Consider the following 17618-nt stretch of genomic DNA (forward strand, 5'->3'; position numbering starts at 1 on the left):
AGTCGGGCACAAGTGCAAGAGACTTTTCTGCCTCCTAGTGAAACAAGAGGAAGATGATGATGAACCCCCTTCATTGGAACCCGATTCAGGAGGGCAAAGTCATTCCACCTATCCGGGATTCCTTTGACGGTGTTTCCCGACACCCATCCTTAATTCGAGCTTGAGGACAAACTCGTTGTTCAAGAGGGGTGTGATGTTATGGACGCACACAATCATAGGCAGCAGCACGCACCACCCGGCAACAACACTTAGGAGACGCACGCACCATCCGACAACAGCACTAGAGAGGGGCCCACACGACAGCTTAACAGGGTGGGTCCACACTTATCTTGCCACAACAGCTCTGCTCGCCAACTTGCCGCTAGCTGCATTATCCCTCATCCCTTATCCTTATCTTATCTTCTTAGTAAGAGTTCTGTTAGAAGTCTGTTACAAGTAGGAGTTATGTTCTTACTTATCTAGTTCTGTTCTTATCTATTAGAGATAAGAACTGAGTTCTGTAAGAAATTTGTTAGAAGTAGGAGTTTGATTTAAAGTTGGATTGTCCTAGCTTAGTCGAATGGAGTAAGGAGTCTTCTCTTGTAATCTCCTATTTAAGGAGTTGTGATTTGGGAATAAAGTATTCAATTTCCAGTCAAGAGAAGAGTGAGGAGAGTTCGGGTGGCCTCTTGGACAAATCACCCATTCGGTTTTCCATAATAGGGTCTACATGCAAGGGAAAGCAAGAGGTTCTCCCCGTGACGAGATCTTACGCCCAGGCCCATAACAGTACATATCTTTAACTTACCTTCCAGCCTCAATAATAACTGCATGGTATATTGGACATTTTCATGCCTCAGTTTTATAGGATTTGCAACTACATAGAAAGTTTAGTTTAGGGGAGGTGATTGCAATTACCAAACTTAAAAAGAATTTTTATTTTTTGCAATAGTCCAAAACTTCAGGGGAGATTTCAGCAATTTACCCTTTTTAATTTGTGTTGTTCATGTCCTTAAACTTAGTTGGATGAGAGTATTTTGCCCTCTTCAAGAAAAAAAATACCCCTTTCTTGTCTTGAGGTATGAAATAAAGAACACAATGGCAAAATCATGAAAGAGGTAATTTGGGTATTTAAAAGTAGGGTTTGACTATAATATGGAAAAGATATGATATTGGAAAAATAACCGACCAATAAATTAGAAGCATAAATGTAGTAGTGAATCGAGTGTTATTTATCAAAATTCATGGATAGGTTTTGATTGATCAAAACCCTCTCAATATCATATCTTTTCCATATATATCATAGAATTTCTCTTAAAAATAAAATACTTTTTCATCCATTTTATTAACGGAATGTTAATAGAAATGTGTATTTGCTCTAACTTATAAAGGTTCGACTATGATATGAAAAAGATATTATATCCAAAATATGTTTTAACCAATCAACTGGAATCATAAACGTTGTAACCAATCCGGTGTTATTTATCAAAATTCATGAATGGATTTTAATTGATCAAAACTCTTTCCGCATCATAGATTTTCCCTAGCTGAGGGTAATCTGGCATAAATGTGAAACAGCACCATGTTTGAATATTGAAGATTATTCTTACATATATAATCCAACTCATGCGATATAGTTGGCAACTCCCTGGTCTGAGAGGCTGAGCCCCAGTGCAGTGCCCCACTTCCACTTCCACACACCACACTGCGTCACTGCCTCTCCTCTCCAGACCCCAAATGTCAATACCAAAGTATTTCTTACATTCAAATCCACGTGGAGAATGACGATAGGTCTTCTCTACGTGGCTAAGTGGCTTTACTCCTTCACGGTTTTAATTGGCTTCTGAGTCCCGATTCCATTGAGTTTCGGACTTCGCTCACTATCGCGTCTCTCCCCTCTCTATATGTGGTCTGGTTGTTAATTTGTATTTTGCTCGTCACTGGAGATCACCAGACACGAAGCAGACGAAGGTCGAAGGCGATGTTGTTGAAAACTTTGTCGTCCGCCATAGATTTCACAGCATGGAGAGGACTGGTTTTTCCTGTATTCATCCTCCATTTCGTCTTCATCTGCCAATTTCTCCTTCTCCAGCCACTGGTTTCCGCTCAAGGTTACACCTTTTTCTTTTTCCGTGTTTCAATTGCTTTCAAATTTCAACTTTTAGTTGTTTCCTGTGTGATTTTTTCCCTCCAAATCGATTGCTTCATCGTCAAAAATCCAAACTTAACATGATTGATTTACCAAAAAGAAAGAATATTGCACGATTCGATCTCCCTCAGTAGGGGCAGGTTCCCGGGTTTTTTTAGAAGAAGATCAGATATTGCTAAAGTGTACCAGTTCTCTTTGAAATAATTTAACGCATGGCAAAATATTTGGTTTTCGTTTTTATTTTTCCTTTTATTATTGCAAGATAATGTTTGAGTGAACTATGCTGCTCTCGGCTCTCTCCGCATAGGTACGATGGTGTATGGTGTTAGGGTTCTCAAGCATGCTTACATGTTTTGATTTAAACTTGCGATTATGATGGCTTCTTTAATTTTAGTCTAAAATCTTTCCTATTGGAAAGCCTACTTATCTGATCGTATTGGTTAAGCATCTCATTGGATCTGGCATTGTTGAATCTACTATTGCCTTGTATGAATAGGACTTCTACGCAGGGGATAAGAAGAATTCGACCCTTTCCCTCTTTATGTTTTTAACATATGAAACATAAGCAAACTAGTGTAATGACTGAACCTTTCATGTTAAGTCCTTGTGTCATTGTCCGAGCTATTGGGGTCGTTCTACAATAATAATTGAGTTTTCCGGGATGTAAGGGTAGAAGTTTGCAGTTGATGTTAAACTCAAGGTGTCACTAAAATCCCTTGAACTGGCAACATGCTATTTCATTTTCAAGGTTTCATGCAAGAAAGCATTCATCACTTTGTTGAAATATAATTCTAATTAGGTGCAGATGTCCAATTCCAACTGGATATACTGTGGAAAAGCTAAACCCCAAAGCATTACCATGGAATCCAGTATCTGGTAGGGGATTCAGCATAGCATGAAATGATTTGAGCCTTCAATATCGTTTAGGTTCATTTGTATCATGTTTCTTATGTATGTTAAATTTATTACAACTCTCAAACTGTTCTTTGTTTGCTGGCATGCAGATGGAAAACATGGTAATGCTGCAGACTTATTCAAAAGAGTTTCAGAAAGTGTGAAGGTTAAACGTTATAGTGAGGCACTCAATGATCTGAATGCTGCCATAGAGGCTGATCCAACACTCTCAGAAGCATATTTGCATCGTGCATCTATTCTTCGTCAGTTGTGCAGGTTCTTTTATATGAAGATTATATTTACTACTTTCCACAACCTTCATTTTTGAGTCACTAAATAGCAGGCAGGAAACCATTTGATGTCATTAAAGCATAGAATGTTGAGTTCATGCTAGTTTTTGGCAGATGTAGCTAAACACCCTATGTACACATTCTGGTAGTGTTGTTCTAGAACAGTAACCTAAATGCTGGTACAGTTTGTATATTTTGTAAAACAAGATAAGTCCTGTCCTTCATATGCTAATATTCCCTAACCATTAGTTATCAACCATTGAGTATGTAGATAAATAATGAACTACCATTTGTCATAGTTGGGGATGGAGGTTCCTTCACTGACATCTGATGCCTGAGGGAATGGCTTTTGACAAAAATCATGTTTATCTTTCTCGTTAGGAAGCTCTCTCAGTCTCTACTGTAGACACATCACTTACCTTGAAGAATGTTGGAAATCTAGTTAATTTCTTGGATCCATCTCTAACAGATTTTAAGTATGTTAAAACTTTCCATTTATTTTTTATTGTATTAAATGCTGTTTTTTGTGATTGTTTTAAAGAGTAAGGGGGGGATCTTAGATATATTCCCTTTGTTTAAGTGTGAATCTGAACTATGTGTCTTGTTTTACAGATACCGCCTAATATTACTTGGTGCTACCACCAAATTCTAGTTTAAAACTTGTCTGTGATTTCAGTATCTTCAGCAGTTTGAACCAGAAGAGAGTGAAGGAGAAAGAGGAGAAGAAGAAGAAGGAGAAGAATCAGTCGAACTTAGTAGCCTAAACCCTACCAGTCGACCATAATATGGATTAGGGGTTCTAATTAAAGTACAATGACTAAACTGCCCCCACTTAAGTATGGGATAGGAAGTCTACAAGAGTAATATTAGAACTGCCACATAAGCACATAACTTAAACTGAATAAAAAGACTAATCTACCCCTCATTCGGCTAACTCTAACACTCTCCCTCAAGCTGGAGAATATATGTCATATAATCCTAGCTTGTTACATATATAGTTCACTCTCCTTGAGCTTAAACCTTTTGTAAACAAATCTACGCACTGATCACTTGAGCCCACATGTTCTGTGCTTATCTCTCCAATAAGGACTTTCTCCCTCACAAAGTGGCAATCAATCTTTATTCGACTACTTCTTACTCTTCCATGTCACTAGATTTCCTCCAAGGAATGTGCAGTAATCTGTAGTAGATCTTCTATCCAACACTGAGCCTGCTCAATTTGCATCTGTATATCCAACTACCTCAAGTCTTCCTCTTGGTTTGTACAATAATCCACGGTCTGGAGCTTCCTTTAGGTACCTTACAATTCTAAGAACTACATCCCAGTGAGGCATCCGAGGATTCTGCATAAATTGGCTCACCACACCGATTGCAAAGGAGATGTATGGTCTTGTGATAGTTAGATAGTTCAGCTTCCCAACTAACTGTTTGTATCTTCCAAGATCATCAAATATTTCACCTGTATCATTACTCAACTTAGTATTTGGTTCCATGGGAGTTTTAGCTAGTTTCGCACCTAACAGTCCTGTTTCATCCAACAGACAAGGACATATTTTCTTTGGCACAAATTTACACCTTGTTTCGATCTGGCAACTTCTACCCAAGAAATACTTCAACTTCCCAAGGTCTTTTGTTTGAAAATGGTCTTGCGGGAAGGCTTTTATTTTATCAATCCCCAATCTGGCACTGCCAGTTATGACAATATCATCCACATAAACTACTAATAAAATCTTTTTGGCTTCTGAATCATAACTGAACACCGAGTAGTCAACCTGACATTGTTTCATTCCAAAATTCTTCACCACTTCACTACACTTCTCAAACCAAGTATAAGGAGATTGTTTCAACCTATAAATTGCCTTTTTCAATCTAGACACCTTATCAACCTCCCCTTGAGCAACAAACCCAGGTGGTTGCTCCATATATACTTCCTTCATAAGGTCATCATGAAGGAAGGCATTTTTAATATCAAGTTGAAAAAGGGCCAATCATACATAACTGCTAGGGAAATTAAGACACGGACTGAGCCAATCTTTGCCATTGGAATGAAGGTCTCCATATAGTCCACCCCATACAACTGAGAATACCCTTTAGCAGCAAGTCAGGCCTTCAAACGCTCCACACTGCCATCCAAAAAGTATTTAACAGTATACACCCATTTATAACCCACAACATGCTTACTTGGAAGAAGAGTAGTAAGCTCCCACGTGTGAGTATGCTAAAGAGCAAAGAGTTCCTCCTCCATTGCATGATGCCATCCTGGTGAAGTAAGAGCCTCCTGGATATCTTTAGATATAGAGATAGATGACAATAGAAAAACAAACTAGCGATGTGAAGCGAAAAGGTGAGAGATTGAAACAAAATTAGATATGGGATGTAGGGTACAATTACGTTTACCTTTCCGTAAAGCAATGGGAAGATCAAACTCCGAAGGTTCTAGGAAAGGAGCAACAATAAGATCTGCAGACAAGGTAGAAGCCGGAGGAGGTGCCGGTGTCTGTTGATGATTATACACATGCCGGATCGGTGGTCGTTCAGTAGGAATCTACACTGGAGGAGGTGAAGGTTCAGCCCCAACTAGAACAACCTGAACGAAATCACAGACTGGAAGAGGGAGAGGAAGCAAAGGTGGAGATAACGATACTAAAGGTACCGAGAAGAACGGGACAGACTAAAAAAAAGTGACATCAGGACAGACATAGAATTTCCAAGTAATGGAATTGTAACACTTATACCCTTTCTGGGTTCGAGAGTAGCCAAGAAAGGTACACTTAATAGAGCGTGCATCCAGCTTGTCTAACCCAGGACTCAGATTGTGAACAAAGCACACATAGCCAAAGACCCGGAGTGTAAATGGAAAGGGAGACTGACCATGAAGAACAAAGGAGGGCATCCGATTAATAAGGAAACAAGTAGTAAGCACATCATCACTCCAAAATCGTTTAGGAACACTCATATGATGAAGAATAGACCGAGCAGTTTCAAGAGGATGACGGTTTTTTCATTCAACCACCCCATTTTGCTGAGGGGTGGATGCACATGAAGTTTGATGAATGATGCCATGTTGTTCTAAATACTGTTGAAAGGAAGTGAGAAAGTATTCACGACCATTATCTGAATGAAGAACTTTGATTGGAACACCAAATTGCATACATATTTCAGCATGGAATTTTTGAAAAAATGGAAAATAATTCACTCATTTCTTTCATTAAATAAATCCATGTTATCCTTAAACAATCATCAATTAAAATGATAAAATACTTGTAACCATTATAAGACTCTATTTTAATCGGACCCCAAACATCTGAATGAACTAAAGCAAAAGGACTCAACATACGACTATCAACTCTAGGACTAAAGGAAACTCAATGGTGTTTCCCATATTGACACGACTCACACGTAAAGATGACAAATAACTCAAAGACGGAATTGGTATCTTGAGTGCCTTGAGAGATGGATGTCCCAGCTGACAATGCCATTGTAGAGGAGTGAGGGAAGTTTGAAGTGCAATTAACGAACCACTACTATCAAGATAATGTAATCCACCGGTTTCATGCCCTCCACTAATCTTCTTCCCCATCTTGAGATCCTAAAAAACACAAAATGAAGGGAAAAATGTAATAGAGCAAATAAGGGTCTTAGTTAATTTACTAACTGACATAAGATTGAATGGAAATTTAGGTATATATAGAACAAATGATAAAGAAAGAGAAGCTGTGTCAACATTACCAACACCACAGATGGGAAAAGAGGAACTGTTGGCAAGGGGTAACAATTTGAGATGTGGAAGTTTCAGAGAGAGAAGAGAACACACCTGGAGTTCCGGTCATGTGATCAGAGGCTCCAGAGTTAATAATCCAGGGAGAGGGTTTGGATGCTAGACAAACTATACCTGAGTGTGCAAGAGTGCCTGTATTATGTTGTGAAGTAGCTTGAAGGAACCGTTCATAATCATCGTGCGGTACACTCATCATCTCCTTCTCGGAAAACAGATGTAGATGTGGAAGGTGTGAGATTTGGTTGTTGGTTATCATTGACATCAACCCCACCAGCTACTACATGATTAGCCCATGTAGAAGGTGGGCCATGGAGGTCATAATAGAAATTCACTGAATGTCTTTCCCTGCCACAGTGGGTATACTTCCTAGTAGAGTTACCTTTTCCTTTACCACGGCCTCCCCCTGAGTCATGACCACCACCATGGCCAAATATGGAACCACCACGACCTCCTCAAGATGCATGTCCTCCCCCTCTAGTACCACGTCCACCTCCTCTGGCTACCACAACTACTAATCTGTCAGACAGTGTAGTACTCTTTGTAGATCCCAAAGAAATCCTGCGAAACTGTGCAAATACTTCCTCAAGTGTAGGAAGAGTAGAGCCTCCCAGTATTTGGGCTCTAACTGATATGTACTCTGATTTCAGCCCCACTAAGAACCTAGTGACATCCAGTTGCTACTTCTGTTGTTGCTGAACCTTAACATCTGGAGTGAGGGGATGATAGACATTGAGTTCATTTCTGAGGTTTTTCATACTGGCATAGTACTCTTCTAGGGTTTTATTCCCTTGTTGTAGATCAAAATACTCATGATAGAGCTGATATACCCTCGTAGTATTGTCCTGCCCAGAATAAAGCTTCTTGGCATGTTCCCATGTCCTTAGTTGTATCTAGTCATCAAACCCTGGAGAGTCAACTGATGGTTTATCTTCTTTCACGTGTTTCACTTTCTTCTTTGCCTTGAGAAAAACTTCCACTGACTTGGCTCATGGCACATAATTCTCACCATTAAGTTTAACTGAAGTCATCTGCACACCCAGATAGTCAGAGGGAATCATCACACTAGGTATCTGATCACTACAACCATCTCCAGTTGCTGCCATGATGTCCTCCCAATGCTACTTCTAATGCTGAATCCCCAGTCACCAATCGAGTACTGCTGTCAGGAGCTTGATGTTTCAGGCACTACAACAGTCTCCAAACACAGATAATAGGTTCACAATTAGTCACAATCAATCACCATTATGTAAACTACCATTCAGATTAAGAGCTTGATGTTTCAGATAGGTTTGGCTACCATTTCAGATTAAAAAAAAGGTAAACTAGCATTCAGACAGCAACAAGAAGTCAGAAAATTGATGTAAACAATTCGGCCACTCCTTCCAGCACAAAAACACAGACTTTTGGTCTTGTTCACACCACTACTGAAGTACTGATTACACAGAACCATAAATCACAACGACAGTAACTCAGCAACTCAACTAACCACACACAAACCCTCTTGAAACTTCTCAATAGAGGGTGAACATCACAAACACCACCACGCGCCCATAGCTGTCACACATGGTGACAGCAATATGGAACTGATAGCCTAGGACTGCCGCACCTTCCTAACCACTTGAAATAGGTACTGCGGCAGTCCTAAAAAAAATAAAACTTGCTGCAGTAACTAGACTGAGTACCTCAGATTTTGCAGCCCAGAGAAGAACAACCCAGGAGGAGAAATCGCAGAATATGAACCTTGGTGCCGCAGCCTTCTTCTCCTTCGTTTAGCGCTCTGATACCATGTGATTTCAGTAGCTTCAGCAGTTCAAACCAGAAGAGAGAAGGAGAAAAAGAAGAAGGAGAAGAACATGTCGAACTTAGTAGCCTAAACCCTACCAGTCGACCATAATATGGATTAGGGGTTCTAATTAAAGTACAATGACTAAACTGCCCCCACTTAAGTATGGGACAGGAAGTCTACAAGAGTAATATTAGAACTGCCACATAAGCACATAACTTGAACTGAATAAAAAGACTAATCTACGTTCGTCTAACTCTAACATTATCAATTTCCTGTGCTCAGATTACATAATTTGAAATTTCTGACATGGCGTCTAGTTTGAATGCTATTAGACTTGGCTGACATGTTCCACCAAATGTAAGAACATAGACATTCAAATCACCATAGACTCGGTTTAGTCCATTGTCTAGTTTAAATGCTATTAGACTTGGCTGACATGTTCTACCAAATGTAAGAACACAGGCATTCAAATCACCATAGACTCGGTTTAGTCCATCTCAAACCAAGCTGAATCAACCTGGTCCAACAAGTAATCCAGGTCACCAAGTAATAATCAAGAGCAAATCATAGTTGCTAACAGCTGGCCACCTTGGATGACATGGCAGGGAAGGTTCCAGAAACCTCTCCAATGAACAAAAAGAAAATATAAATGATAGATAATGGAGGAATTAACGGGGGGGGGGGGGATCCCTGACACCACCCACATTTTCCTCAGAAATTCCTTCATTGGTATTCTCTCTTACACCCCTTCCCTTTGAGACTCTCTTGGGAAGCCAATTCTATCTCCCCGACCCATTTTCCCCTCGAGACTTTTGGAGCCAACCACTTTCACCAAAGTCATCAACCTTACACCAAAAAAGGCTGACATGCTTTACATGATACTTTCTAGATCTTCTGTTTCTCATGGATGGTGGTCAAGTTGCTTTTTCTTAGTCTTACATGGACTACAAATGTACCAAATTGTTTGTGTAACTTACAAGTCTAGAAAGCCTTTATTTTTCTTTTATAAAGAGGACTTTCACTGCTTATATTTTGGAGAGTTCTTGGTAAATTTGAACACGTAATTATCTTAGATAGTTCATGGGTTTCTTTCCATCCTTTAGTCAGTTTGGAAACAAGCTTAATTTTCTTTTTACTTCTGATTGGAAGATTATATAATGTAGGCAACTTTTGGATGATGTAGATATGATGAATCAGAGAGGAACTATAAAAAGTTTCTGGAGCTAAAACCTGGAGATCCCGTAGCAGAAAAGGAACATTCTCAATTATTGCAGGCCCAGAATGCACTGGATATGGCTTTTAATCTTTTTGATTCAGGCGATTTTGTAAAATCCTTAGATTATATTGATAAAGTTGTCCTTGTTTTTTCACCTGCATGTTCAAAGGTAAAGTTATCTATTGATCTTTTTTTTTTTCTTTTTACTTTTCGTGCTAAACCTAGGCTCTATATATTGCCAGATTAATTTGGTGAGTGTCATTTATGGCAGGCAAAACTCCTTAAGGTGAAGGTATTGTTAGCAGTTAAAGACTATTCGAGTGCCATTTCAGAGACTGGATATATGCTTAAAGAAGATGAGAATAATCTGGATGCACTACTGCTGCGTGGGCGGGCCTACTATTTCCTAGCTGATCATGATGTCGCTTTAAGGTTTGTGTGGTGATAACTATCCTGTGGAATTCTGTACCCATGGCTAGCCAGCTTCCTTCAGAAATAACATTTATTTACATGGATGGTTTTATTCATTTGCTCCAGGCATTTCCAGAAAGGTCTCCGCCTTGACCCAGAGCATAGTGAATTGAAAAAAACATACTTTGCTTTGAAGAACCTGCTAAAGAAGACAAAAAGTGTAAGTCCTTGGCATTCTATAAATATGTGGCCTATGCCATTTTTGCTCTGTTGTTTTGTAACATTTGACAATGATGCATAGCATTAATGTACCATATACAGGCAGAAGATAATCTGGGTAAGGGTAAACTGCGTTTGGCAGTAGAAGACTTCAAAGGAGCCCTTGCAGTGGACCCTAGTCATATTGCCCATAATGTACATCTTCATCTTGGTTTATGTAAGGTCTTAGTCAAGCTTGGCAGGGGAAAGGATGCTCTGGTTAGTTGCACAGAAGCACTTGATATTGATGAAGAGCTCACTGAAGCTTTGGTTCAGGTTAGTTCTGATTTTAATTTGAGTATCTATATTAATCAGAAACATAACACATGGCCCAAGATTTTTCTTATTCATGTTGGAAGTATAGACTGATATTTATATTTCTTATTTATGCTTATTGTTGTTTTGTTTGGCCATTAGTTTGTCCAAAAGGGTATATTTGTCTATTCAGTTTCATTACTTACTGTTAGTTCTGTTTTAAGTAGGGATATTATTGTAATCTTACTATGGGGGTGTCTTGAGAGATGGGGAAGGAAGAACCCTGGCCTTATTTTCTGGCCCAATAGGCTTGGGGGACTCTCTTAGAGCAGAAGTTTTGTCACTCCTACAGGGGCTCAAACTGGAAAAACAACTGGATTTCCAGCAATTAGAAGTGGAGGGAGGTTCGAACTTCAAAATTGGTAATAGCCTGGATGCAAACAAACAGTTTGGGCACCTGGTCCCTTAGACAACATGTAAGGGAAATTATGCAACTAACAAGGGAGCTTGAAGTCTGTTTTAAATGGACTAGGAGATCAGCCAATGCAATGGCCGATACTTTAGCAAAGCAAGGAGTAGGGAGAACCTTTTTTGGGAGTGTTCGTAATTTTATGTTGAGGGGTCGCCTTGCTTATGAAGGTGATAGTTGTACCAAGTCTTATTAAAGAATTAATGTAAGTTACCGTTTCCCATAAAAATATAGAAGTAAATATAAATTTAGGCTTGGCCAATTGGGAGAGTGACTTTTTCCTTTCAATTTGAAGTCTCTTCTTTTCTCGCAACATGATTGCTATCTTCTTTTCTCTCTCCTTGTTCTTTCACATGGTAAAATAAGATCATTTTCATTTCATAAGCAACAATGAAAAATAGCCCAAGAAACATCAAGATTAGTTTATGTTCTCTTACTATTGTTTTTTTTTTTCTTTTGAGAGAAGATAAGTTGTGTATTGTATTAAAAAGGGCAGCCCAGTGCACGAGGCTCCCATCTATGCAGGGTATGGGAGAGACAGATGTACACAGCCTTACCCCTGTACATAGAGAAGGGTTGTTTCCAAGTTTTAAACCCTAATCACCCAGGTAACAGTGGAGCAACCCATAAATTGTGTATTGTATTAAAAACAGAGAAGAGGGTCGAACCACCCCTACTCAGTGAGCATTTGAGAGAAGATGTTCTCTCCACTGTTATATAAGCCTATTATACGTGATTTTCATTGACATTGCATGGCGCTAACTTCTTTTAGAAGCTTATTTTTTTCAGATAAGATTTAAATTTCAATGATCTAAGTCCAATATCTGGAGATGCTTTCATTTTTTGTTGTCTGGATATCACAAGTTTCTTACACCCAGATAGGAACCAAATATCATTAGGTTTTTAATTAGAGATTATCTTCTGTGGTTCCTGCAGAGTGAAGCCCTTTGCTCATCATGATTCATTATGACCTTGATCAGAATGGGTGCATTGCTTTGAAGAATAGTGATGCTTTCTCTCATTGTTTGCTTGTCTTGCTCACCCGCTGTCTTTGTCAGGCTAGTCCAGTGGATGACAGTGCAGAAACTTTTTTTGAAAAATAGTAATCAAATTTCATTAGATAAAGAGAAGGAAAAGGCTGTAAAGGGAGAGATTTCCTTTACAGCCTGCTACAAGGAAGCATATGAATGCCAACGAAAAAAGAATAATACAAAGAACAACATCAACCAGCAAAGGTATCATCCTACGAAATAGAGCCCTAATGATCAGTCAAATGATTTTACTTTAGTCCCCTAAACATCTTATTGATTGAGGCCCACTTTAGAACGGACCTTTCAACCTTCCCACAGCTTCTCGATGGGCAGGGAGACATCTTCAAAAATTCGGTCATTTCTTTCCCTCCAGATGCACCAACAGATTGCAAAAGGCACCATAGAGATCTCTCCCCTTTCTACTGAAGACTGTAGAAACTGATGCTTCTTTACTGCCACACTACCAGTAAGAAACTCTTTGGAAAATGAAACCTATGTAAAATCCTTGTTTATTCAAAGTAGTAGCAAGATACTTTTGAAAGCTCACTTATTCATTTTTCCAACATCATTTCTATTACCCTAATTCTCACTTTTAAAAGGCCTTCTTTCACCTTTGTCGTTCTTGGAATATCTGTAATTTGGAGTTGGAATTCAGGAAAAAGTACAATTATCCATGTGCAATTTTACTAGGTTACTCTCCTGCAGTGTTTTCAACCTGTCACTGACCCAGCCAGTTGAACCGCTCGAACCATCACCTAGTTAAGATTCCAGGTCCGGTTTGAGTAAAACCTGGAGGGAGGTCAAAAACCGTTGATTTGGTCAAAAAACATCCGACCCAGACAGTTGGACCATTGACCCATTCGACTTGGTGACCGAGTCATGGGTTGCACACTAAATTTTGTATGCAAACTTCGGGAGGCCATAACTTTGCACTCTGATGTCCAATTGAGGTGAATTTTTTTTTTTTTTTTTTTATTTTGGGTAAGTTTTTGAGATCTATGCGTCCCAAGGAGCTGTATGCGCCTTGCCCTGTTTTTTTCGCAAAAAAAAACCTTTTTTTGGTTTCAAGTTGCAATTTTTAATATTTATTACAAATAAAAAATTTTAAACTGAATTGAAAAACATGAATTAAATATAAAATAATACACATATTACATGCAGACCACAATTATACATTATTTGTTGTTAAAATACATGTTTATAAATATCTACACACACATATATGTTTAAATTTCCATATGGCTGACATGGCATAGTCTGGCCTGTTTGACCTGGACGGTCGAACTGGTGACCCACAACCTGGAGGCAAAAACGTTTTGGCCTCCAGGTTGGTTTTTAAAAACATTTCTCTCCTGCACTGATTAATCATACTTCTCCAAGGAAATTCTTTTCTAGCTCTTCTTACATTAAAGATTCAGAAACTCAAGTTCTTGTTAAAGTTAGATGAGCCTGTCCTATATTACCACTTTTCAATATCTTTGCCCCTTCTATAAATTTTAACTTACTTTTGATCTGACACATCATTTTATAAAATTCTAGTCATTATCAAATGTATAGTTTTCTAATTGTTCATATTAGTGCCCACATTCTACCATAGAGTTTTTAGCATGTACTCTCCACTATTTTTTTGTTAATTCTAGTGGATGATATCTTCATGTTGTGAAGTTAATTGACTGATAAGTTTATATATTATTTTGTTATTAGTGAACTTGACAGATGTTTTGCTGTATCTGGCTATATATGATGAAAAATACCATATTTGTGGCACTTAATCCATCTGATGTGATTTTTTCCTTTTGGTTTTCAGAGGGGAGAAGCTAAGCTTTTAGTTGAAGATTGGGAAGGAGCTGTAAATGATCTGAAAACAGCTGCTCAGAAATCTCCTCAGGTTAATATGCATCTTTTTGAACTGTACTATTTTTCACTGCTTGGGTATATACAGAGGGCATGTAATCAGTATGAAATTATCTTAAGCTTCGGGTCAAAATGGAATTTCAGGTTGGACATTTCTTGTGGCTGAAAGAGGAAACCAAATGTTGTAGAGTAGAAATTTTGATTTTGGAAGGTTGATTTCAATAGCATAAGCATGCATGCTGATTGTTTTAAGACACTTTGATGGAGGGATAATTCAGAGATACTGAATATTTGATAGTTGACCAGTTACAGTTAGTTTATGGTGCATCACCATCCATACTGGTTATTTGACCATATGTGCAATGCAGATTTTGACCCCTCTACCTTCTCTAGTTTTGAACATGGAGTTGGGTCCATTAAACTTTATTTATTTTTTTTTTGAAAAAAGGTATTGTATTGCAAAAGGAAACCCGATACACCAGCCCATGTACAATGAGGACCTGTACATTGGGAATTTACAAAAGATCTGACAGATCAGATAAAAAAAAGGGTCCAGCTTGCCAAAAAGGAATGAGCTGAACTCCAGTGAAAGCTCTTTGTACACCTAACCAGGAACAAAGAAAACCTATAATTTTGTTCTTGACAGAAACTATTGTCATTGGAAAGATTATAAAAAATCCGGCTATTCCTTTCCTTCCAGAGGGCCCAAAGGATAGCAGCTGGAAAGATCTTCCAAAGCAGCTTGCCTCTTGCATTCAGACCTTCAATGGTCCATCTCTGAAGCAGATGAAGGACTGAGGCAGGAAGACAATAAGAAACACCAAAACAGGAGAGGGCCATTTCCTAAAGCTGCTGAGAGAAGTTACAGTGGATAAAAATGTGGTTGGAAGATTCAGGAACTTCCGCACAGAAAGGACAGCAAAGACTAGGAAGCTGCATCCCCCTTCTGACCAGCCGATTTGAACTTTGAAAGATAGTAAAACTCTGGTTATTTTGCATCCAGCAACAACTGAAAATAAGCATACTTATGAAATTAAGTTGTTTTAACTGTAAATATTCTTGAAATTTTCAATCCCATGTTTAGTCCCCCCACCCTCCTAGAAAAAGAAAATGATAGGCTTATTTGTGGAAATATTGTAACTCATCTTTTACTTAAGGACCCAAACTGTCTACTGAAATGTAATGAAATCATAGTATTTGCCAATATGCAGGATATGAATATTCGAGAAGCATTGATGAGGGCGGAGAGATCTTTGAAGCTGAGCAAACGCAAGGACTGGTACAAGATTCTAGGAATATCAAGAACTGCATCTATAGCAGAGATAAAGCGTGCTTACAAGAAGCTTGCTTTACAATGGCATCCAGATAAGAACGTTGATAACAGAGAGGAAGCAGAGGCTAAATTTCGAGAAATAGCTGCTGCATATGAGGTATGAGTAATTATGATGGATTTACTTCTTATAATGCTCTGAAGGAAGTCGCTTTGTATTGTCCTTGTTGTGTCATCAAATGTCTAATGTAGGTAATCTAATTTTCATTAATTAGTTCTGGCTAATTTCTATTCAGTTGTCTAAACAAAGAAGATTTTGATAGCTCTTTTACTTGTATAAGTGTGTGGGTGGGTGTGTATTAATTCTTGTCAATTTCTGCAACTTTTTTTTTTTTTTTTGATAATTAACAAGGCATCATTTTATTAATATAAACAAAAATGTACAATGTGGATTCAAAGGGGTAAAATTACCAAGAGTACATATATTACAATTGAGCCCAATAAAACTGCATCCTATTAACTCATTGCAGCTAAAGAATCTGCGAACCCATTGGCATCCCTTGAAACCCATTGAAATGTTGCTGTCATTCCCCTTAATAACCATTTGATCTTCTTAACCCCTTCTCAGTGGATCCAAGCTGCCTTCTTTTCATTCTTTAGTCAGCTTACCACCACTTGAGAACCCCTTTCAACCCAGATTTAATTTCTGTAACTTTGTGTGAAGAGTTCTATTTACAAACTCCTTGAGCACTTTTCTTGCTTAACCAAACTTCTTTCACACCAGAAATCATGCATATCAATGATGGCCATTGATTTCTTCTACATCACAACCTTCAGTGTTAGGATTTTAAAACGGGCGGATGTATTTTACTGTCAACTTGTCACAGTCATCTTGTTCATTATAATTTTTATTATTATTTACTTCACTCATTCGGCACTTCTGACTCGACCAGTCTCTTTATTTGCAGGTACTTGGGGACGAAGAAAAACGTGTAAGATATGACAGAGGCGAAGACGTTGAGGACATGGGTATGGGAATGGGTGGTGGTGGTGGTTTCAACCCCTTTGGTGGCGGGGGACAGCAGTTTACATTCCATTTTGAAGGAGGCTTCCCTGGCGGATTTGGTGGATTCCAATTTTGATCCCAATTGAGGGAGGGAGCAGCTTATTGCAAGTGGCAGCAATGAATGTTTCTCACTGACTGCTAACAGGTATAGTTGATAGAGAACACAGACAATTGGAAAGAGGCTCGTTTCTTTATAAACACTGCACGGCATACCCTTGGCTTGTAATTTGTATGCGTAGGTGATTCCAATAGATGAGCCCCCTTAATTTTGTTTCTTTATTTTTAAATTTCTTTTATTGTTTCTGCTTTTCAATTCTATAGGGGGCCATAAAGAAGGAAATTCTCTATTTTTCATTAGAATTAATTATATGCTGTTCTGTTGGCAAACAAATAAGCTACCAGCGTTTCCTTCGTCTTTTCCTCATCCAGCCAAAAAGACGACTTTTGACATTGTTTTGGTCGTAAACAAAACAGAAGCAGTCGAAGACAGTACGTTCAGTGTCTTTATCATAATCGACTTCCCTAGATGGATAAAGTGAGAATGTTGATGAACATTAGTTGATTAATCCCAGCATAGAGAGAAAGCATGGCAACGGGGTTGCCTATATGCACCATTTTTGCAGTTGGCTTCTTCCCAGAGATGAATATGGCCATGACAATTTCTATTGAATTATTATCAGTGTTTGACCCGGATAGTTGGACTGTTCATCCTGGGAGCCATCCAGGCAATCAGTTCCGTTTTACCCTTAACTTGGTCCGCAATCTGTTGATTTGAGTGATTAAATTGTTGATTCATTTAACTTGGATAACAATTTATGGCTGTTTTTTATTTTATTTTATTTTTAAAATTCGATTGGGCTGAACTGTTGACTTAGAAACCGGTGGTCAAAATGAACTGAATATTAATGTCGT

At 38.5% G+C, this 17618-nt stretch overlaps 1 protein-coding gene across 1 annotated transcript; it reads left to right on the plus strand.

Annotated features, from left to right (window-relative positions):
- The first annotated feature begins 1834 nt into the window (after window positions 1-1834).
- On the plus strand, window positions 1835-17097 carry P58IPK (DnaJ P58IPK-like protein). Its single transcript, XM_010266413.3, has 9 exons — window positions 1835-2090; window positions 3133-3298; window positions 10060-10261; window positions 10364-10524; window positions 10630-10723; window positions 10825-11037; window positions 14324-14404; window positions 15582-15800; window positions 16609-17097. Exons 1-9 carry the CDS (start codon window positions 1961-1963, stop codon window positions 16780-16782), a joined length of 1440 nt encoding a protein of 479 aa, XP_010264715.1. The 5' UTR covers window positions 1835-1960; the 3' UTR covers window positions 16783-17097.
- Window positions 17098-17618: the final 521 nt, after the last annotated feature.

Source organism: Nelumbo nucifera, chromosome 2 (assembly GCF_055504915.1).
Source record: "Nelumbo nucifera cultivar China Antique chromosome 2, China Antique-T2T, whole genome shotgun sequence".
NCBI classification, from domain to species: Eukaryota; Viridiplantae; Streptophyta; class Magnoliopsida; order Proteales; family Nelumbonaceae; genus Nelumbo; species Nelumbo nucifera.

What these genes read in the sequence shown, in the direction of transcription:
- P58IPK (XM_010266413.3), top strand. Translation starts at nt 1,961, where the DNA reads ATGTTGTTGAAAACTTTGTCGTCCGCCATAGATTTCACAGCATGGAGA. An exon ending in GATCATGATGTCGCTTTAAG is followed by an intron (nt 10,525 to 10,629) that starts GTTTGTGTGGTG and finishes CATTTGCTCCAG; the next exon opens with GCATTTCCAGAAAGGTCTCC. An exon ending in TCACTGAAGCTTTGGTTCAG is followed by an intron (nt 11,038 to 14,323) that starts GTTAGTTCTGAT and finishes TTTGGTTTTCAG; the next exon opens with AGGGGAGAAGCTAAGCTTTT.